The sequence below is a fragment of the Desarmillaria tabescens genome, assembly GCF_030435595.1.
Source record: "Desarmillaria tabescens strain CCBAS 213 chromosome Unknown EV420scaffold_73, whole genome shotgun sequence".
NCBI lineage: Eukaryota > Fungi > Basidiomycota > Agaricomycetes > Agaricales > Physalacriaceae > Desarmillaria > Desarmillaria tabescens.
Genome location: NW_026848372.1, coordinates 57843 through 78608, shown reverse-complemented (window position 1 = coordinate 78608; position 20766 = coordinate 57843). Strand labels below are relative to the sequence as shown.

Sequence of the window (20766 nt, the reverse complement as noted above, 5' to 3'; positions counted from 1 at the left end):
TTTCCAGTTTTATACGCTCGCCTTGGTCGATATCTTTCCGAGCCCAGGTTCAAGACGTGACTATGATCAGCAAATCCAAATTATTCAATCACATGAACGATACGTTCGACGCGTGTCTATCTTTCAGGGATTCAAATATATAGTCCCTTCCATTACCCGCCCTTCGCTATATTATATCTCTGCTCTCTAGGACGCGTACTATTCCTCGACGTGTCGGTCACGCAGCGGTCAACGATCGAGGCAAGATCGGTAGGTATAAAGCCAGCGATAGATCGAGAAAATCAACCTTTCACTTCTGACCCAGAGCTACCACCATGGTTTACTGTTCAGGCCTTTGGCTCACCACCGCCATGTATATTTTCACAATCTCGTTCTACAAGGCGTTCATGCCTACCACCGACATCATTTGGAGGTGGAAAGCACCGTCTGTCTTGGCAGACATCCTCGCCTACAACGTTCCTCAGCATACCGTGGTCATCGACGTGGCCCCGGAACTACCTGGCGACACTCTCGTCCAAGGCGTGGTTACCGACATCATGGAACTTATCGTCGTCGAGCCCGCTGTCGTCGTCGAGTCCATCGAGTCCATCGACCAAGGCGTGGTTACCGAAGCTATCGAGCCCGTCCTCGTCGTCGAGTCCCTTGCCGTGTTGATGGTTCCGGAAGCTTCCTTGGTGCCAGCTGCGACGATGCCCCTCGACAGCCCGCCTAACGAGGCAACCATCCGAGCCCGCCCTACACGCTCAGCGCCTATCGTCACTCAGGCTCAGTCAAACCTGATAACCATGACGGCGTTTGTTCAGTTGGCGGTTATCATGATGGTCGCTTCCGTCGTGACAGTACTTGGGCGTCCTTCCAGGTCCTCCAAACATCTCTCGATCCCCATCCTGGCTCCTACCTGTCATCCATCTCCTTCTCCCATCGGTCGATCAGCGTCGTTCTTCGCCCTTTTCCCCGCTGCAGGTGTCTTCATCGCTCAGTACCTCTCTGACAAACCTTCCCTCATCGTCAACATCCTCCGCAGTCTCTCAGTTGGATTGATTGAGTACTATGGAGTGATGGCCTTCGACGCTATCATTTCTGGGATGTCCAACATCTTTGGGAGAGGTCAAGCAAGTCAAGGAAGCGGAATTGGACGAGGCGAGGTCACCGCGGTGGATTTTCTCAGAGCGGATCACGCAGAGCTGGATAACACTTCATTGCTAGTTTTGAACCTCGAGGTGAGTACCATATATCGTATCGTGGTCTATTCCGCATTGGCTCACGATGATATATTATAGGCGATAAACAATACGGCATCTCCCTTATCTGGAAACCTCGTGCCCAGCCTTGACCTGTTCGGTAGGCCAGCTGAGGTTGACATGTCCTTCGACATGCCCCAAGCTCAGGTAAGCATTCCCATTCAATGCTTTTGATCCACGAACTAACATGACCTACCTTATAGGATACGTCTGTCTGTCGCGAGTTGGTCTCGGCCCAGTCGATAGTCAGTCTGTATGCAGGGGTCTCGGAGGAGAACTCGGTGTCAATCATGATGATTGAAGAGATGGCGAAAGTTTATGACGTTTTGAATTCCATCGAATCTGCAATTCTCTCAGTGGCGAGCATGGATGTGAGTATCCGGCCAAATTCATGTCCGATAATCACTGAGTTTCATGTTTTCAGGATTTACAGGCGATGGAATCTACGACTCCGTTGCCATCTGGAGATGATCTGGCCCATACCACCGATATTGAGAGATTAGACCGGTCTGCTTGTGATGAGCTCGCAGATGAGACTAGTAGTAGTGAGGTGAGCTTCCTAGTGCTTTCTTAAGATGAGTGTACTAATATGTGTTATTTCTTGTACTAGACGGTTTCATCCGTGTCTTCGTTATGGTCTGTAACGGATCTTCGGTCGGCTCCTCCTGAATGGCACTCAGCTCTGAGTTCGCCTCAAGTCTTTGAGAGTACCGGAGAGTTCGGACATTTTGATCCCAGTTGGTCCTCAGAGGCCAAGGTGAGTGCCTGCACAAACGATGTTTATATTCACGGTTGCTCATTACTACTTTCAGGCATCGTTGTTTTCTGACGAAACCTTTGCCTACCGTGGCCTGCCTCCAGTTGACTACACTGAGATATCTGGTTCAGGATATGTATCCCACGAGGATGGGGTATTGGTGAGCATTTTCAGTTGCCTATTGTGATGCAACTGCTGACAGATCATATTGCGTAGTTCATGGCACGGTCTTCATGTATACGGCCGTCAAATTCGGTCTTACGGTTCTCTTCTTCAAGATCATCGTTTGATGACCTTGAGGTTGAGGACTCTTTCGAGATGTCATCGGCCATACCTATTCACAAGGGCGTGCCTTCGCCGTCCCGGATTCCAGTCCCCTCCAAGCGAAGGAAGACGTCTGTCGACCTGGTTCAGGTGACTAGATCCCCTCGCACTGTCAGACAGTCGCCGTCCCGTATCCCCATTCGGTCTGTAAGGGTGCAGCGATCTGGAGTGGATGGAGTGTCATCTATTCCCTCGATGCAGCCCATCCAGCGAAAACCCCTCGGTCCTCCCCGTTTCCTTGCCTTTGCACCGAAAATGTGCGCGCAGGAAGAAAGCGGGTCCCCTGCGCGTCGAGTACGCCGCTGCGTAGGTCTTCATTCTACTCCTTGCATTCTTATGGTTCTAACTTTATTCCCCAGCATGGTTGTTCCCAATATTCACCTCGAAGAGCGGACTAGATGAAACACCAACGAGCGCATGGAGATGACGAGGATGGCCACTACACACTACTACGTTGCCGCGTTGGGTTATTAGGGACGATCAGTGGTGCATCAGGGTCGATGGGCTTTGGTGTATGCAGCTGGTCACTGGAGGAGGACTGGTTCGCTGACGAGCTAGCCGGTTCTTCTTCTATCCCTGGCAGATGAGGAACCTCTGAGGCGGGGATGGTCGACGGGCCATCACCGTTCTCTGAGGGTCCTCTGAGGAACCATTGACTGCCGACGGGTAGTTGATGTGTTCTGTGCCCCCATCCCCTCCCTTCGCGTGCACGACAGACTATTACATCCTTCGGCCTCCTCGTTGTCTCGCGCGTCTCTTCGGTTTTCAATCTCTCGTTATCTACGGACCTTTGCTTGGGACATCTGTGTGCTCAGTGCTCATCGCTTCCATCTCTTTATTATCTTGATCATCGACGTGCATATCTCTTCGTCGACATCCTACCCTCGTTCAGCCTATCATTTTTCTTGACTATGCCTTGGACTTGGCTATCTGTCCTTGGGCGTCAAACCTCAGCCTATCATTATCACTATCCATCACATTTCTACTCCGTATACCCCATTTCTCCTTGTTTTTTTTTCGGTTTTCTCTGGGCAATGATATACCTCGCCAACCTGTACGTGTGTGTCTCCTTCGAGGACAGTCTATCTTTATCACTATTTAACATTTCTATACCCCATTTCTCTTCCGGATTCTTGGGTTTTATTTTCGCTTTTACACTTAGGGTTCTGGGAAATTTAATTGTTCTTGGTTAATGGCTTCATCAAATTTCTTTGAATCTAAGCTCAATGCTCAGCGTTCAGTCTTCAATAAGTTGCAACAGTTCGAGACTTCGCCTTTGTTAGCATTGTTTCATGCAGCGAAGTTTCGATCTATCTGGCTTTCCTCCCAAGTAGAGCTCGATATTCTCTACTCTTCTATTGTGAAACTCCGAGTAAAGCTTTCTCGGAAACCCCGATGCAAAAGAGATCTACCCTGTCTCTTGGTCTACACGAACTAGCTTCGAATCGTCAGTCTGTCTTGCTTGTAATATTCGGAACACCGCGCCTGGAGTTGGTGTGCATCAACAATGTCATCGTTCACGAATGGGTTCTCTCCCCTCAACTGTTTCCAATAGACTGACATGACTAGGTCATAGATCATGGCGAGGTGACCGGTGACCCAAATGGCGGATACATTGAAATAAAATTCAAGGTACGAACTTGCACTGGACGAATTATATATAGTAGCCATAGTCGATACTCCTACCAGAGCCATAAAATGTTAATATATGTACAGTGATTAGTATACAACAAAGCAATGACACGACAGCAAATATTGACTGATAGCGGAGACAACAAGAAAGCAACGATAGCAACAACCAAGAGGGAAAAGAGAAAACAACAAAACGGCTTCTTAGACTGCATTAGCCGAACCAACAGGGCGCTCAGAACTTTCCAGCCTTCTCTCGAGCTCACGCGCATAAGCTTCTGCTTCCCGCGCATGAGCTTCTGCTTCCCGTGCAGGAGCATGAAGTTCCTGCAAGTACTATTAGAAATGACCTGTTCGTCCGAAAAGCCGTGATAATGCTCACTGTTTTCCGTTCAGCCCAGTCCTGATCTTCCTTCGCTTTGTCCGTGTCCCACTGAGCCTTGATCGTCTCTGGGGACCTCGCAGCATTCACCGATTTGCCTTTCCCTAGAACCAGCCGGTTCCCATAGCCTGTTAAGCGATGCGAACACTGACGTTCGGCCAGCCTATGCATGCGTATATGCGGCTGTGTCTCCATCTCCAGGACCCTCCAAATGGTGAAGGCGTACCAATAACACTGAGCAAAAATTAAGTGATATAGCGGCGTGTTCCTTGAAGTAGTCTGGAGAAGGTGTGCAAACCGCTCAAGGGTAACATTTTGTGACTGGGAAAGGTCCATCGTGAGGAGAACGTCAAACTCTAGTGCGATGTCGCTTCTCTTGGGCAAGACGATGAGCCTGTCAAGAGCATCGGGTGGATCTTCCTTGGTGATTGTCTTGACTTTGGCAATAGAGCGATGAGCACGACTCGAAGTATCCCATGTTGAAGCAGTGGGTAAGGCTCCAGGAGGCGAAGTTGTCGACTGGGTGGGAGATGATGTGGATGAATCGGAATCGGTCCCCTCTATACCGGCCATTTCCTGGGCCTGATGCCTAGCCAAATCGGCTCGCAGTTCATCCTCTCCTCTGTACTTCTTCGTATCGTCATTCAACCTGTCCACCATCAGATATGCCGTCCGCCGAACTCCCACAGATTCCTTCAGCGTTACAAGCAGGAATTCATGTTCCCCGGGACAATCCTGGCTGAAGTGACATTTACAGTACTCGGCCTGGGAAACGATGATGTTTCCGAGGCCATGATCAAGGAAATGGTAATTCTCTCTGAGAGAACTGAGAAGAGAGGACGCGTTGGTCACGTCCTTGACCTTTGAAAAGACGCGCATCTCATTGTTGCGTTGTGGTGGCATAACGAAGCGCCGAAGGGTATTGAAGAGCTGGGAGAGCCAGGGAAACGGGATCATGTCGCTGTGTCGTCTTTAAAGCAGAGGCAGAAGCAGCAAGCGCTACACTTGAGACAGTTGGCAGTCTACCATGAGGCTTGAAGCTAAGCTCAGTTCCCACGGTTGTGCTTTCATTCACTTGTTTACCAGTTTCATACGTAGCTCTTGGAACGGAGAACTTGAACCCGTCATTTGGTTTCTTTGACAAAAGGAAGCAGCAAAAGATAGCTTGTCCCATCTTCTGTGGCAGCACCAAACACAAGCCGGCGTTTAAATCCAGCAATGTGAAGCCGTGAGGGTATTCAGTACTTGGACCCGCAGCCACCCCGCATCCGATTCGCTATTTCATCTTGGTGCCTTTCATTCATGAGCAAGGATCTTTCCTTCGAAGGAACGTGGTCAAGTAGCCAAGATTAAGCCAGAACGAGGTGCGGAACCAGTATACCGATGAGAATAATCGTAACAGCAGTTTAGCTAGACGACAACTGTCGGAGGTCTGCGTGTTGCGAAGATTACAAGAAGCAGTGTATGGAATCAGCTGGTCCTCTCATGCCATCAGATTAATTAATACTGTAGGACCAAACTGTGCGCGAAACACAGACTCCTGTGTGAAATCGGATCCTGAGCTATACTAGGCAGACCAGTGAGTGCCGAGAACGAGGATGAGCGCCTATGACAGGAAGTTCAAGAAATAGGAAACGACATGCATGAGTTGTCCGAGTGGCCAATACCCCAGGTCCATCTCCTTGTCGACTCTGTTAGTGAAGGGAAAAAGGTAAAAGGCAAAAGGGTCTCGGGGCTGAGCAGATCTTCGGAGTATCTTTCCCATCGTGGACTTTCTATTTCAAACTGTGTTCCGAGCCCCCTACCCACAAAAGGCCGGCGTGAAGATCAACAAAGTCTTGCGACATATGCTAGGCATGACATAGAAGGAGGACTATCGGGATATCAGCTAAAGATTAGAGCAATCGATAAGTGGCGCCACTGCTGCAAAGATTCGTGCAGTTGTAGCGGCGAATCAAAGCTTTCAAGATCAAGACCGTGTGTTAAATGGATGATGTTCAGATGCGTACAAAGATTTTCTGTAACTCGACAAGGTTATTATTAATTACCCAGAGAAAGAGAAAGAGTATTCGATAGAAGAGAAGTGACAGGATAGACCGAGTGGGAGTGGCTCATACACTCGATAGTATCATGATATTTATGGATGCGCCAAGTCAATTGGACACTGGTGAACAGACGACGAAAGTCTGTCCTCGAATGTGAACTGCCAGGACTCGTGAGAGGACCTAAGATTAGGGTACGCAAGTGCAAGCAGTGTGACAAGAATCTAGATATGAAAAACGCTCAGCTCGGGCGGCCTCTCAGCTCAGCTTATCGTGACGACAGTCTGATAGGCACACCGCACTATAGCAGCGCTTACAAATAAGCACCTATAGAAGCCTGTCCGTGATACCCATCTTGTGCATCTGACCGAACCGAGTCTAGGCGATCTTCCGGATTTTTATCTTGGAAGAACAATGAAGCATTGTTTGAGGTGGCGTATCAGAAGAATAGAGTTGCACTGAGAACCTGAGGGTAATGTAAGAAGAAGCAAATACACTTTTCTGTCGTTGTAGATGAACGGCTTTTACTTTTGAAAAAGTTCAGGTCCTATACAGAAGGGAATTTGAATGTGCCGCAAGAGTAATGACGATTCACTGCTGGAACCGACACATTCTCCTGTCGGAAGAATTAGACAAAACGTTGCGACATTTCATTGAATCTTCTGATCGTAAAAATTCGTCCAAGAAAAAAAAAACTGAAAGGATCATTTACGTACTATTTGAAGTGAGGAAAACAGGGGGAAAAACGGAATTGAAAGGGTATTTCCCGCAGTCAGAACAAGAAACCCTTTTCATTCGCAGAACCAGAGCCGTTTTCGGTATGTGAAAGGAGCGCTAAATGGAAGGAGTTTTTCATCATGTTTTCGGTAACCAATTTTTGCGGCACACAAAGTCATGAAAGAAAAAGTGCAACATTTTTAGAATCTTCTCTTCCGTCCTAACATGGTTTCTGCCCCAGGTGTGATTATAGGCCCCAGGTGTTGTGTGGCGTTTTATGACCTGCCGGTACCAAAGATCCGGAAGACGAAGCTGCCGTTAGATGATATCTATATCAACAGCAGAATGTCTTGCGCACTTAAGGACTCACGTATGCTGGCCACCTCTTAGGTTCCAATCATTTAAGAGAGGTGAGAGACTCGGAGAGTCGTGAAACATGCACCATGCGTCTGGCGCAGAGAAGAGGACCCGGACCGTCGAACCACGGATCTGCCAGGCCACAGTGAGTACAAGCCTATGCCGACAGTCTGTTCAACGACGCCGTTGAGGGAAAAGAGTTGATTAACGGTTGTTTTATCAGTTGCAGCATCGATCACCATATTTCCTGGACGAGTCTATTGGACTGACCGGGACTTTCCACCTAGGTAACATAACTGCCAGTGTACGGAGCAGGTGAATCTGCGAGGACAATACATCGATAGCTGTTGAGCTGATGCTGATGCTGATGAAACTTTGAAATAGACCACAGGATGGTGTAGCGTCAACGGAGTGATCCTTCTCACCACCGGAGCATAGAAGAGTTACCCGAACGAGTATCGTCGTTGACACGAGCTTCGCAGAACTTGGGCGGTATTGATGAGCCGGTACACCAGGTTTTCATCTACTTTAAAAAGGAAAACTTAATCACTGCGCAGAGGGGGTATGTATAAGCACAGCGCTTACCACTGACTGAATATCCTTCGCAACTCCCAGGGACCAATGAAAGGCACGCAAATAGTAATACCATGAAAGATTCACAAGCCTGAAACTTGACCTTTGGCAACAGTGGCACAGATGTCGCACATTTCATCTAGCAGAACCTGACGTTATGAGCTTCGATCCATCCGGTAGATAAGATGCGGAGCAGTGGATGCTGATATCCCGTGAATAATGCGAAAGCACTGGTCCTATGGAGAATTTGTACGGATGATGTTGATTATGAACACTCTGCCCACTACGATGGCAGAGACCCGATGGCAGAAAAGCCTTGTTACAAGCTACGGATTTTGAAATCCAGCCGGCGACTTATTTGAAAACATAGGTCGATGGGGGTATGTAGAGGCAAAGGATCGCCTATACCGCTCTCTCTGAGTCGCACCCACACAGTAACATCCCATTGTTAGCTCTTCTTGCAGCGCATCGACCACGATGTCGTGTCTCGCGTTTCCCGTGGTGAGAAGCTTATTGAAAAGTTAGTATGGGATAATCTATATGGAGTAGAGAATTCAACGCACTTGAAGGCAACCAAATGCGATCATCCTGACACCTCGTCCTCCATCTTCGTATGGAGAGACTCAAAGAGACCCAAGTACGAACCAATTTTTTGGTTGAGAATATTGCGCATTCATTTGGTTGATATCGAGTGCTATATGATCGTCAATTAGCGAAAGTTAGTCGCAGATACCTTCGTGCCAGCTTGAAGTTCGTGGTATGGATCAACATCGAAAACTCTGGATGGCGTACGTTCCATCGGACATTCGTCCCGAATAGTACCGGGCATCAAATTTGAGTTGCCGGATTCTCGACACAGCCACTGTCCTTTTCTTCGAGTCGTTCCCTTCCTGCCTGCAGCTTCACTTATTTCAACGGTTCATGGAAGAGGTTGAACCAATGTCATGCACAAGATAAACTCTGTTTCTCTCTTCCAGGGCCTATGGCTGCAACGAACTCTGCCTTGCCCCTTGTTTATCCAGGCGATACCTACGCATACACTCAGAAATAGTCAGAAATGTGCAGTCGTTTCATGGATGCTACACGAGAACATTGCTTGGAATCATTCGCACTCCTTCGTGGCGTCTACGGGACTCGGAATGACCTCCAGTCATCTTTGGCTGAACTGAAAATCGGTTTTGTATGGCCTCAGCCCTGGATACCTGCAGCTTTCGACGTCAGTGGTGTGGTACTGAGGGTACATTCAGCACAATTCTTTACAAAGGTGAGCATTTCGATGCATATCCAAAATTCTATTACTTATAATTACTATGTTCATTGCACAGGTGATTTCAAGTTGGTTACCGAGATGGTGCAGGCAAGAAAGCCTTTGCCTCGCCCAAGTAAAGGGAATCGTCCTCGACACAAAAAGGTTAAGACTAAAGTATGTTCCTTTCCAAATACTTATAATGCCTTTCTAACGCGACTGATTCACCGGTTAAGGATGTAGATGCATTGGATTCGGAACAGCCATGGCTTGGATGATCTGAACAAGGAATTCTTTTACGGCTTCGCACACGAGTACTAGTCCGTGCTCAAACGTAGCGTAAGCTGTATGCACTGTTACACTTCAGTACAGCGTTAATACGATGCTAATCGTCACATAGACGTCGGAGGCGCTGCGTAACGATATTCAAGTCATCGACCAGACACGCAAGAGAATATTCTCCCAGCTTTGCTATGACGCCTTTGCCGAAGTTCAGAATATTGCACCACCACAAAATCAGAATCACGTTCGACGAGTGTCTATCTCCCAAACGTTCAAATCTCGCCTATTCCTTCTTTACTCGCCTTTCTCCATATTGCTACTGTACTTTCTAGGACGCGTGGTATCCCTCGACGTGTGAGTCACACAGCGGTCAACGATCGAGGCAAGATCGGTAGGTATAAAACCAGCAATAGATCGGGAAAGCCAACCTTCCACTTTTGACCCAGAGTTACCACCATGGTTTACTGTTCAGGCCTCTGGCTCAGCACTTTCCTGTATATTTTCTCCGTGTCATTCTACAAGGCGTCTATGCCTACCACCGACATCATTGGGACATGGGAAGCACTGTCTGTCTTGGCAGACATCCTCGCCTACGACGTTCCTCACTATACCGCCGACCTCAACGGGACCCTGGTACTACCTGTCGACACTCTCGTCCAAGGCGTGGTTACCAGCACCATCGAGCGTATCGTCATTGAGCCTGTTGTCGTTGTCGTCGAGTCGGTCGAGTCCATCGACCAAGGCGTGATTACCGAAGCTGTCGAGCCCATCTTCATTGTCAAGTCAAGTGCCACGGTGATGATTCCGGAAGTTTCTTTGGCACCAGCTTCGACCGTCGACAGCCTGCCTAACCAGGCAACCGTCCGAGCCCGCCCTACACGCTCAGCCCCCATCGTCACCCAGGCTCTGTCAAACCTGAAAATCGTAATGGCGTTTGTTCAGTTGGCGATTATCGTGATGTTTGCTGCCGTTGTGGTAGTACTGAGGCGTCCGTTCATGTCCTCCAAGCTTCCTTCGATCCCCATTCTCGCTCCAAACTGTATCTGAAGCCGAGGCTGCGAATACCAAAATTCGACTTATACCATATGAATCTCCGGGATATAATCGGGCGTATCTTGGTCTATTCCCTGTCCTTATAGGCGACCAGTCAAATAGGTCAGTTTTTGGCTAGATCACTCGCCGTCAACGGTGTTCTTATGAAGGATAGATTAAATGAAATAGATGCACTTCAATGGATGCTTTCTCGACGGATACGACTCAATGGCTCTGTCAACCCGAATCATGGACTTCCCGACACGTCCAGCTCATGGCTATCGCTATTCATCTGCTGTGATATCCCGGCTGATAGATGTGGGCCTGCATTCAAATCCTCCACGATTAATCTTGATTTTGGTTTCATAGGACGCCTTGATTGATCGCTGCACGCAGTATCTCACCCCACGACAAAGGATGGCCCTCGACCACCTCAGTCATGAGCACCTGCAAGCATGAGTCACTCCATACCGCCGGGTTGGTCACTTCCTTCGCCGAACCAGACCAGGTGCCGTTGATAGTAGACGTGCAACGGACTGCCAGTTTCTTCTAGCGTTCAAGATACCTTTGGAGCCAACTTCAAGGATGAAAAACCGTGCCCGATACGGTGGTCGATCTTGCTCAACTCGTTTCTGACGGCAGCGTGGACAGATAAGGTTCAAAGGTCCCAGCATCGTTGAGTTTCAGTCAGTCTCAACTCTCCATCACCCTCATATCATTATCTCATACCATGGTCATTGTAAGGTGCTACCCGTCCTGGTCGATGCATCGCAGGGTCAAGAGCAATACCATCGTAGACGAGGATCCCACACGAATAGTTCTAGACGCAGCATTTATCGTCAACCTGACTTCGTCTTTGGTGATACAGCGTTCTCCGAGTATACATATGAGGAGCAGTTTGAGTTCTCCGGCGAACTCTCAGTAGTAGTGAACCCCTCAATCTACGTGGGGGAGTCAGAACATTCCGAAGTTCCTGTCCTTATAGTGGAATACGTGAAAACTATAGCCCGCAAGGACGAAAATCGTACCTGGTTCACTTGTCGATGGCGATGAAATCTGCGATGGGTTTACTTCGCACGTTGGCGTTGCCTCCTATCGTTCTGGGCCTTCTTGTGGATGGTTTTCGCATTACGGTTGTCTGTTGTTCGAGGTCAGAGGCTGAGGTCCGTTTATTCCCATCCATGGCTGTCATTAAACTCATCCCTTTCTTCTCTGCCAGGATCTGGTCACCGAACTCCCTGAAAAGTATGATTTCGACCTGGTCAAACCGCACTGTTTGGAAGCTTGCTCACGAGATTGAAAGACTGGATCGCGCAGCCCACGTTCAAGTAGAAAAGTCGATATCCTCAGGCACGTTTCCTTGGTGGAAGACGAGCTCAGACCGACATCTGGGTAGTAACCAGACGAACGATACCATTCGTGACTGGTGTGATGATGCTGCTTCCAAAGTTCCCCCTTCTTCACTCTGATGTTCCGTTACGACACATCATTAATACTTGACTCGCGCGTTCTCAATTTTTGTTGATTTGCTATATTACACAAGTTGTTCGCGAAATGTGGATTGATCAGGAAGATGAGAAAGTGTAGAAATGACGTCATACGCATCATGGAAAAGCTTGAGTACATATATAAGTCCCTGAAGGTAGAGGATTCGTATTCTGGCAAAACGGTTTCAATACTTCGCTGAGCTAGACTAATACAAACGGTGTATATAAGTGTCTTCAAGCTAAGCACCAAGCTTACCCTTAGCAAGGTATTTTCGGAGCTCTCAATTTGAAATTTGGCGCTTGAACCACCACCATCACCATGGGCTCGAGCACCACTTCAGGCAATCCTTTCCTTGACTCGGAATTGCTTGCCTGCTTAGTCGTGCTTGACCATGGCCTGTGTTTGGAAGTTCGTGGTTTCATAGTCTCAGCACGTCTCCAAGTATTCCGTTTTCTGAACCGATCTATCTGGTCAGCTATCGGCTTGACCATGTTCTGCGTTCCGTTGGTTTCCGTCATTCTGTTGCTTGCTTCCGGTTTGCTTATAGGTGACGGATGTGGTCATGATTCGGTGTTTTTGTGTTTGAGCATATCAAGGGCGCTCTTATCTACATGTCCTGTGCTGCCCCCTCTAGTTGCCGAGCTTGTCTACCACTTCAAATGCACATCACGAAGACTGTCTCCTACTAAAAAGTGCGATTTCAATGCTACGGAGTGATCTTTAGTGGTCACAGCATACGACCTTTAAATACATCAGAGCTGTGGGTCCGGGTCTGGTTGTTCCTTATTATAGCTTTGCGTCGGTGCTGGGTACTAATGCCGTTTACGAATATCATCTCGTCGACTTCCTTCACGCATTTACGTCTCTCTCACGGCTTTCTACACGCCGCTTCGAGCTAAAACTCGATTTTCTGACGGCGTTCGCAGACCATGACCTTGTGCCGGTACCAGTACCAATACCATGACAACGTCGCTCCGCACTAAATACATTAAGCTTACAATGCACGCCGAGAAGACCAGTCCTTTGTGAAACAAGTAATTTTCAAGTACGTTGCGGTTTTTTGACAAGATATCATTGGATTGATCTACTGAGCAGACCTTCTCATATCGAGCGCTATGTTCAACGGCACGATAACCAGCTTATATGAGTGTAAATCTTTCCCGTGATGGGAATGTACGTGACCCTTTACACTTTTCGGAAGAAAGATTTATGTTTATTTTCGTTCGTGGGGCACCACTCTCACCTAACCTTATCCATGGACTCCCTCCCTCCGAGCGTGCTGCCATTCTCAAACGACGATGAAGCTAGTTCTGCAGCTAGTAGCAATGCGGCTTCCAGATCCCCTGTGGAGAATACGACGTATTACTCGAGACCCAGGCGTCGGAAGTTCCGTCGTCGTCGGATGGGACTGAAGGCTCAGTCGCAGACAAGAGGTGGCTGCATCCTCTAGGAATCCTCCTTACGGCTAACAATTCCTTTAAAGCTCACGATCCCTCGGACTATGAGCAAAAATATTCAGAAGATGTCAGAGGAGAAGAGATGGGCCCTTTTGCGAGGATATGGAGAACCTATTTGGACGAATGCGCGATCTTCGATGCGGAGATGGTAGAAGACTGGAGAGACGGATTGGACGTACTCCTCATATTTGTGTGTCATTTTCTCTCCCTATCTTACACCTTTTGACATGATAATCTGTAGGCCGGGCTCTTCTCAGCCGTCGTCTCGACATTTGTTGTTCAAACGTCCCAGAATCTCCAGATTGATTATAGTGAAGTTTCAGCAGTACTTCTATTTGAAATTGTTGCTGTTCAACGCGCCATGGCCAATGGAACATCTGTTGATCTTGTTCCCCACTCCAACCTTACTCCCTATACACCTTTCCATCCCCAAACACTCGATTCGTGGGTCAACGGGCTGTGGTTCGCGAGTTTGTCACTTAGCCTCTCCACAGCCTTAGTCGCCGCGTTGGCAAAGCAATGGATCCACCAATACGTATCAGTGCCATCGGGAACGCCTCGTGACAGGGTGCGTGTTCGCCACGTTCGCTACAGGAACCTCCAAGTCTGGCGTATACCCATGATCATTGGCTTACTCCCCGTGCTCATGCATACCTCCTTGGGTTTTTTCCTCCTTGGCTTGGTTATTTTCCTCATCCCTCAGAGTAGTGAAATTGGGTGCACGATGGCCGTTATCGTACTCGTCGGTTTCTCCACATATGCTATCACCAATCTCCTGCCCCTTGCCTATCCTCACTGTCCGTTCAGAACACCACTCTCTGGATTCTTGTATTCCGCCTTCGGCAAGGTGTATTCGGCATACCATCGCATCATCCTTCGTACCTTCTCCATATACTTTTGTTGCACCGATCCTCCTCAGCCCAAACCTCGTGCGAAGTCATTGAAGGACGCTGAGCGTGAGGCGGTCTATGAGATGGATGACTCCCCCGATATCCGAGCAGTTGCTTGGCTCCATTCGATTTCTTCCAACCCCACTGTTCAGAGCATCGTCGTGCAGTCTACCAGCTGCCTTCCTCTGAAATCGACGGGCCTGATCAAACAAAAGGAGAGTATGGTTGAATCTATACGCCAAAGAATTGAAGAGTGTATCGACATACGCACCGGTGTTCGCTCAGGCATGGACGGGGATTTGGAGCGATGTTTACGCGCCTGCCTACATCTTCAACTTCCTGCACATTCAGGAGTGTTGAATCCCTTGTTCACAATTGTTATGCACGGTCTCGCTAGAGAGAACCCTCGTTCATCGCGTACCACCTTTCTCGCTGCATTGAGGTACCAACAGGGCGACGATGTCAATGTTATAGCGTACCTCCTCAAGTCAATATCATCAGAGCTGGATGAGCAGCCGGTGATATGGGCCAACATTCTTTGTAACATCCTTACGCAAGGCGGCCCATTCCAAGGAGACTCTGCCGTTCTTCTCTACAAAGCTCTCTTGAACGCATTTCCAGACACATACTGGTCGTTTAATTGGGTAGAGCCTGTTATTGGGTTCCGCGCTTCTGCAATGTATCCCAAACCTGGATGCCCAGATATAGAGATCTGCGACACGGAATGCGATGCCCAGGTCAACCTTGGTTCCGCTATTTCGTCCTGTCTGTATCCGCTTCTCGGCAAGTTGTTGCTTTGCCACTTTTCTCAGCGAACAGAAACAGAGGCCGGAGAAGAGGATCCTTCGCCATTTTGGCCTGACGTGCCCATACCCCTACAATTATTACTATCTATGCTTCATTCGCAACATATCGAAGATGCTGGTCTATTATACGACGTCTTGGGCCGTCTTAAACTCTATGTCACGACCCTGACGGAACAGGAAGCACAAGTCTGGAAGCCAGATAAGCGACGTATATGCCGTACGATTATCCAGTACCTTTATACCATAACACACCACGCGATTGATGCCAGTCCTCATATCGCTTGGTCTCAAACGAATCAGCAATTCCTGTGGGATATTTTTGTGGACGCCCTCAGCACTTCGCCCAGCCTAGGCGATCCAGATTTCGTCGAACAAACCTCCGGATGGTGGACGTCTGAGGATAACAAGCTTATAGATTTTGTGTTCACTGGGAATCTTTCCGAACCAATGCCCATCTACCGTCTGCTTGCAAAAACATTCCAGCTGCCTATTCTTCCCTCTCCCATCTTCATAAAGGTCGTTAAGGAGCACGTATTTGATTATATGTGTGGCAAAGTTGTCATACACCCCCATCATATATCCCAATTCATACCGTTCTTTCAAGGATATCTCGATCACTTGACCACCTCGACGTCTCTGGGCTCGTATTCCTCCGATGACATTCTCCAGGGAGCCACAGACGACCTATTCAGACCAAGGAATCTCATTATCACGTTCAAAGTCCTGGCGATGTCTAACGATATCCCACGCATGAGACGTATAGGGCGCCTACGACCTCATGCTCTGGCATGGAAGGTTTTATTCACCGCGTTTGACGACCGTGTGTCAGATATCGCATTCTGGGAGCCGTTTCTACAACCCGATGACGATCTGGCGACGTACAATGCCATACTGTTAGAGTTTAGGAAGAACTGGGAATCTGAACGGCAGGTTTCGGATCGAACAACCTCAACCCGCTGTAATTTTGCACTGGGTGAACACGCTGCCAGCTTTGCAGGAGGCTCGTTTCTAGGCGACGATGTAGCATGAGATAGTGTCCGAAATTCCAGGGAGTGTAGAGTGCCTAGTATTCACTGTTCGGTGAATCACATTCTACGATCCATTTACGTCCCAAGCGGGTAGCAGTCAAGTAATCGATGCATTTTGGATTATATTTACACGTTGGCCGATATAACAGACCACGATATCAGGGAGTGGACGCTTGTAGGTTGGTCGTGAACTGTCGTGAACAACTTGACAAAGCCTTAGAGGGACCGGTCTAGAGCGGCCCGACCTCAATGATGACAAATCTCGGCGAGAATTATTCCTCTTCATTCTTCCTTTGCACCGCCATATCGCGTCTCGTTTGGATTGGTTTGCTGCCGTGACGCGTAAACTGCATACCATTTGCATATAACTATTACTTGGAGCATGTACTCTGCTTTTCCCTTGCTATTGAAGCGCCAACCAAGGTAGGAACCAAGTAGGACAGTTGGAGCGACGAAAATGCACGTTTACCGGAATGAGAGAACTTTTTAGTGAGTATCGACGGTGCTTCTATCATTTTGTATTGAATATCACGTAAATAAGGATACTTCCATGCTCTAAAAGCTGTCTTTGTTCGCTTCCACAAAACTCTTCAACGTTCTCTTTCCGGTAACTTTCTTCTCCGCAGCGAATATCTTTTCCTCAACACCGTTGGCGTTCAGATCATCCATAGACGAGAACATTGCAGCGTAATCTTCAGGGAGACCGAAAGCAAGATATCTCTTCTTCAACTCCTCGACGGTGATGCGTGTGTGAGTAATCTTCCGGCCAAGCACCCCTGTGAAGATAGCAGCAACCTGGTTCGACAGTCAGCTGTGGTGAATTGGATAAAAATTGGACGGGGCGTACATCATCATAAGAAAGCAGTTCGGGGCCCGTAAGGATATGGTCCGTGTTATGGCTCTTCTCATCCGTCAACGTACTAACAGCCAAATCCGCAATATCATCTGCAGATATGAACCCAATCTTCCCATCTGCCGACGCGCTCACAATTGTGTCTTGTTCCTTGATGCTTTGAAGATGCAGTGTCAAGAAATTCTCGGCAAAGCCCAACAGTCAATCATCGAGTTTTTGCTACAGTTTCGTAACATACCGAAGAACCACGAAGGACGAATGACCGCGTAATCGACTTTGAGTGATAGCAGATACTCGTGAACTTTCCCCATCGCCGGGTATCCGGGCTCCAATGTAGATGCACTGAGGAGGACGAAACGCTTGACGCCCTTCTGCACCGCCAGATCGATGAAAGGCTTCATTGGAGGGAACACGTCCAATGATGCATCACAAGCTCCAAGTTTTCCTGCACCCACCGCTGATGCATGTAAGTTGGATCATCGCTCGCAATCGTAATCCTAACGCCCTCGTCCCACAGTCGTTTGATATTTCCAAATACGTACTCTGTTGGGAGCCATCGGTGGTAGGCGTGGGGGCACAGCGTGAATCCTAGGCCGTGTTGCTTGATCATCTGGATCAGCTCTGGTCGTTCAATGGCGTTCAAGCCATGGTCCATGCGATCGGCGCCTTCAAAGCCGCCAACACAGTTGGTAGCGACCTCGCGAATGTGTTCGTGCGTGTCCTTCTGTCCAACATCGCAATGCGCTGTGATCCAATACCCGTCCTTCCGGGCTTGGGCGAAGACGTCTTGGAAAAGACTTGGCGGTCGGTCATACTCGTTGCTATCCAGCCCTACAGCATGAAAGACATGCTTAAATCCTCCATCGAGCGCCTGCTTATACGTCTCCATCGCAGATGATGGGTCCACGTCCCGTAAAAAACACATTGTCCAGTCCGCCTTTACGCCGTATATCTTCTTTGTATCCCCCTCTGCTCGTTCAAGTCCATGCATTACAGCTGCGAGGGTGACTCCCCATCGAGTATGTGCCTGAGGGTCGAAGAACGGATCTGTGTATCGAACATTCATCTCCGCTGCCTTGGCAAAGTACTCCATCGCGAGGTCGTAGAAGTCTTCTTCGGTTCGCAGTACCTCCATACCGACGTAATAGGCTTCGAGAAAGGTCGGGAGGCCATTATCGCCTTGCATTTCTCTTCTGTGGTTGTACATGGTCGCGTACGATGCGACAAGAGACTCGGACGTTGGATATGTCGGCAGAGGGATTTGGTTCTTCTGCGCGAGGCGCCATCGCAGAGACGGCGACAGCGTGCCCTCGATATGGGCATGCAGCTCGACTTTGGGTAATTTGGAGATAAATGTTGAATGGAGGCATCGATGTCAGCCATATCGCAGTGGGCCGTCGCAGTGGTATCTAGGTAAGAGAGTTGTGAAGTGCATGTGGTGCAAACGGCAAATCACGGCAATCAAACTACGGACCGGATCGTCCGATCCGCGGTATGTCCCGCCTCTTCACCTTTTTTTGTTTTGAAGCTTACATATCTTTCAGTTCATCGACTTTCAGACACGGCTCATAGACTATGATCATCTATCAAAGACTATCATAGTCTACCGGCTCAAATTTGACTGCTTCGAATGGCCCTATCAGATTCTACAACCGCCGCGTGACACACTTCCCAATTCGGTAATCATTCAACGGAGGAGCACTTGCGATAACGACAACGACTGCATACAGTACTTAACACCGCTACTTCCCAACTCTGGAGTGCCCGCTCAGTTGGTCTTTGCCTCCTCTCCGTTCTTCATGGCTGATGCCACATCAGTCAAGTCGTTCATCTCCATCTGTCGTCGCTCGCTCAAGTGCACAGAAGTTGTTCTTCGCCCTTTTCCCCGCCGTGATAGCTGTCACTGCGGGTGTCTTCATCGCTCAGTACTTCTCTGACAAACCTTCCCTCGCCGTCGACATCCTCCGCAGTCTCTCAGTTGGCTTGGTTGAGCACTGTGGAGTGATGGCCTTCGATGCTATCATTTCTGGGATGTCCAATTAGTTCGGTTTCATCTACAATGAAAATAGCAAAACCCAATTTGAAGGTCGTTGTCCTACGGTATACCTCCACTGGCAGCACTTTTTACATGCCTCTGATCAGGCGTGAAAAATGTATATATAGCGAAGCCAAAGGGTAAATCCATAAGCCTGAGTCGCTACCAGAGCTCTGGATGCTTTCACAGGATGATCTTGGTTTAAGTTGACACCTTTGATTCATGAGCGAAGGGACTTCCCTTCAATATGATATGGACAGGCCTAGCCAGTAGTGAAGGTCATCACAGAAGGTAGGACAAAAGTTGCTGCAGACGCGAGATTGATCAAGGACAAGGTGCGAAATCAGTAGATCGATGGGGGATTGAAGTAGCTCGCTATCGGTGTATGGAACCGGCCAAGCTGCGAGTTCAACACATCAACAACTGTCCAACTTAGCTGCTGATGGTATCGATTGAACTGTGAAAACAAAGAAAGAATAGAGTGGTGTCAATTGGCGCTTTTACCTTTTCACTATCGAATTATACAAACGATAGATGAACTGATATTGTCATTTCTACATGCATCACAGAACCTTGGTGATATCGACGAGCCAGAGCATCGAGCGGCACTGATTTTCTAAGGTAAAGTTGATGATTAGTCCTTGCTATGCAGAAAAATTAAAATATATACCAAATCAGTGCTCATTGTCTGAAAATCTCTTCCATGATGCATCATCAATGGCAAGGAATGATGCCTTGGTCGTTATAGAGGACAGGCCACTAACTCGCAGGCTGAACGTGAACCGTGAACGACCTTCCGAGAAGAGTATGCTTACGAAAACTTCCTTGACATTAGTCCGATACTTCCTTCCCATCTTACGCGTCTAGAGGAAGAAAGCGGCTCCCCTGCGCGTCGAGCATGTTGCGTGAGCTTTCGTCTCACTAATTGCATGTTTTATGCTTATAAATTTATTTTCAGGCGTGTTTTCCCCAATCCTTCTGATAAATTGGCCGCCAATGAGAGCGCGGGGATGACGGGGATATCAGTACACAAATTACTGCGTCACTGTGCTGTGTTAGTATTAGGGGTTGATCAGCAGTGCGTCAGGGCCGGTGGTCTCTAGTGTTGAGAACCTTCCCTGAGAGGGAAAACGGACAGCTAGCCTGTATACCCATGTGAAGGCGCTTGTCAACTAATCAGAGATTATCGACGTTTTTTTTCGGTCAAGCTGCCTTGATCTCCGCCACTAACTTGCCATTCATGACTATTCTCTGGGTTCATAATTCTGGATTAATGTCAGCCAGACCCATTGACTAACACTTGTCTTCAAAGCGAATCCTTTGTAATATCGCACTGGAGATGTTCCCAATGCAAAAACAATAGACAGGAATCAGGTCTTCACTTAATACACGTGGTATGCTTCAGCCCCTCGTATGGGACTTAGGTCCTTCTACTGTTTTGCCTGGATGCATAATCCGTGGAATAACGCCTCTGTTTGTTTGATATCCGAGTCTTGCTTTCTCGGAACCGCATATTGTTGTCGGTGTATTCCGCCCCAACGTCATACCTTCTGCCTTTTCTTATTCCTCTTTTTCATTCTTTCCCCATGTCGTATAGGGATATCATCAAGTGACTCTCCGCGGAAGT

At 48.3% G+C, this 20766-nt stretch overlaps 7 protein-coding genes across 7 annotated transcripts; 4 read left to right on the top strand and 3 right to left on the bottom strand.

Annotated features, from left to right (window-relative positions):
• Nucleotides 1-151: 151 nt before the first annotated feature.
• On the top strand, nt 152-2977 carry EV420DRAFT_1126091 (uncharacterized protein). Its single transcript, XM_060465949.1, has 8 exons — nt 152-1220; nt 1281-1388; nt 1445-1612; nt 1666-1791; nt 1852-1998; nt 2054-2158; nt 2215-2628; nt 2682-2977. The coding sequence occupies exons 1-8, from the start codon at nt 315-317 to the stop codon at nt 2718-2720; spliced, it is 2013 nt and encodes a 670-aa protein (XP_060323769.1). The 5' UTR covers nt 152-314; the 3' UTR covers nt 2721-2977.
• Nucleotides 2978-3903: 926 nt separating this feature from the next.
• On the bottom strand, nt 3904-5631 carry EV420DRAFT_1125981 (uncharacterized protein). Its single transcript, XM_060465946.1, has 2 exons — nt 4334-5631; nt 3904-4278 (listed from the first exon to the last, which is right to left on the bottom strand). The coding sequence occupies exons 1-2, from the start codon at nt 5288-5290 to the stop codon at nt 4156-4158; spliced, it is 1080 nt and encodes a 359-aa protein (XP_060323768.1). The 5' UTR covers nt 5291-5631; the 3' UTR covers nt 3904-4155.
• Nucleotides 5632-7633: 2002 nt separating this feature from the next.
• On the bottom strand, nt 7634-8254 carry EV420DRAFT_1125998 (uncharacterized protein). Its single transcript, XM_060465947.1, has 3 exons — nt 8035-8254; nt 7897-7972; nt 7634-7822 (listed from the first exon to the last, which is right to left on the bottom strand). The coding sequence occupies exons 1-3, from the start codon at nt 8159-8161 to the stop codon at nt 7669-7671; spliced, it is 357 nt and encodes a 118-aa protein (XP_060323767.1). The 5' UTR covers nt 8162-8254; the 3' UTR covers nt 7634-7668.
• A 1432-nt stretch (nt 8255-9686) lies between these two features.
• On the top strand, nt 9687-10857 carry EV420DRAFT_1125964 (uncharacterized protein). The gene is made up of 2 exons (XM_060465945.1): nt 9687-10705; nt 10758-10857. Exon 1 carries the CDS (start codon nt 10007-10009, stop codon nt 10595-10597), a length of 591 nt encoding a protein of 196 aa, XP_060323766.1. The 5' UTR covers nt 9687-10006; the 3' UTR covers nt 10598-10705; nt 10758-10857.
• Nucleotides 10858-11441: 584 nt separating this feature from the next.
• Nucleotides 11442-12119, top strand: EV420DRAFT_1125960 (uncharacterized protein). The gene is made up of 3 exons (XM_060465944.1): nt 11442-11745; nt 11802-11827; nt 11886-12119. The coding sequence occupies exons 1-3, from the start codon at nt 11626-11628 to the stop codon at nt 12049-12051; spliced, it is 312 nt and encodes a 103-aa protein (XP_060323765.1). The 5' UTR covers nt 11442-11625; the 3' UTR covers nt 12052-12119.
• Nucleotides 12120-13567: 1448 nt separating this feature from the next.
• On the top strand, nt 13568-14227 carry EV420DRAFT_1216760 (uncharacterized protein; the record flags this gene model as incomplete). The annotated part of the gene is made up of 2 exons (XM_060466415.1): nt 13568-13717; nt 13769-14227. Coding segments are annotated over 2 exons (609 nt in total), but the record flags the coding sequence as incomplete, so codon positions are not given.
• Nucleotides 14228-17146: 2919 nt separating this feature from the next.
• EV420DRAFT_1315739 (uncharacterized protein) lies at nt 17147-18540 on the bottom strand. Its single transcript, XM_060468665.1, has 2 exons — nt 17343-18540; nt 17147-17287 (listed from the first exon to the last, which is right to left on the bottom strand). The coding sequence occupies exon 1, from the start codon at nt 18309-18311 to the stop codon at nt 17502-17504; it is 810 nt and encodes a 269-aa protein (XP_060323763.1). The 5' UTR covers nt 18312-18540; the 3' UTR covers nt 17147-17287; nt 17343-17501.
• Nucleotides 18541-20766: the final 2226 nt, after the last annotated feature.

Bases quoted from the DNA above. Each gene is read 5' to 3' on its own strand.
- EV420DRAFT_1126091 (XM_060465949.1), top strand. From the start codon at position 315: ATGGTTTACTGTTCAGGCCTTTGGCTCACCACCGCCATGTATATTTTC. The intron at 1,389-1,444 runs GTAAGCATTCCC...CCTACCTTATAG, and splicing joins TCGACATGCCCCAAGCTCAG to GATACGTCTGTCTGTCGCGA. The intron at 1,792-1,851 runs GTGAGCTTCCTA...TTCTTGTACTAG, and splicing joins ATGAGACTAGTAGTAGTGAG to ACGGTTTCATCCGTGTCTTC.
- EV420DRAFT_1125981 (XM_060465946.1), bottom strand. From the start codon at position 5,290: ATGATCCCGTTTCCCTGGCTCTCCCAGCTCTTCAATACCCTTCGGCGC. The intron at 4,279-4,333 runs GTGAGCATTATC...TAGTACTTGCAG, and splicing joins ACTGGGCTGAACGGAAAACA to GAACTTCATGCTCCTGCACG.
- EV420DRAFT_1125998 (XM_060465947.1), bottom strand. From the start codon at position 8,161: ATGAAATGTGCGACATCTGTGCCACTGTTGCCAAAGGTCAAGTTTCAG. The intron at 7,973-8,034 runs GTAAGCGCTGTG...TTTTTAAAGTAG, and splicing joins CGAAGGATATTCAGTCAGTG to ATGAAAACCTGGTGTACCGG. The intron at 7,823-7,896 runs GTAACTCTTCTA...TCTATTTCAAAG, and splicing joins CAACGACGATACTCGTTCGG to TTTCATCAGCATCAGCATCA.
- EV420DRAFT_1125964 (XM_060465945.1), top strand. From the start codon at position 10,007: ATGGTTTACTGTTCAGGCCTCTGGCTCAGCACTTTCCTGTATATTTTC.
- EV420DRAFT_1125960 (XM_060465944.1), top strand. From the start codon at position 11,626: ATGGCGATGAAATCTGCGATGGGTTTACTTCGCACGTTGGCGTTGCCT. The intron at 11,746-11,801 runs GTCCGTTTATTC...CTTCTCTGCCAG, and splicing joins GTTCGAGGTCAGAGGCTGAG to GATCTGGTCACCGAACTCCC. The intron at 11,828-11,885 runs GTATGATTTCGA...CGAGATTGAAAG, and splicing joins GTCACCGAACTCCCTGAAAA to ACTGGATCGCGCAGCCCACG.
- EV420DRAFT_1315739 (XM_060468665.1), bottom strand. From the start codon at position 18,311: ATGTACAACCACAGAAGAGAAATGCAAGGCGATAATGGCCTCCCGACC.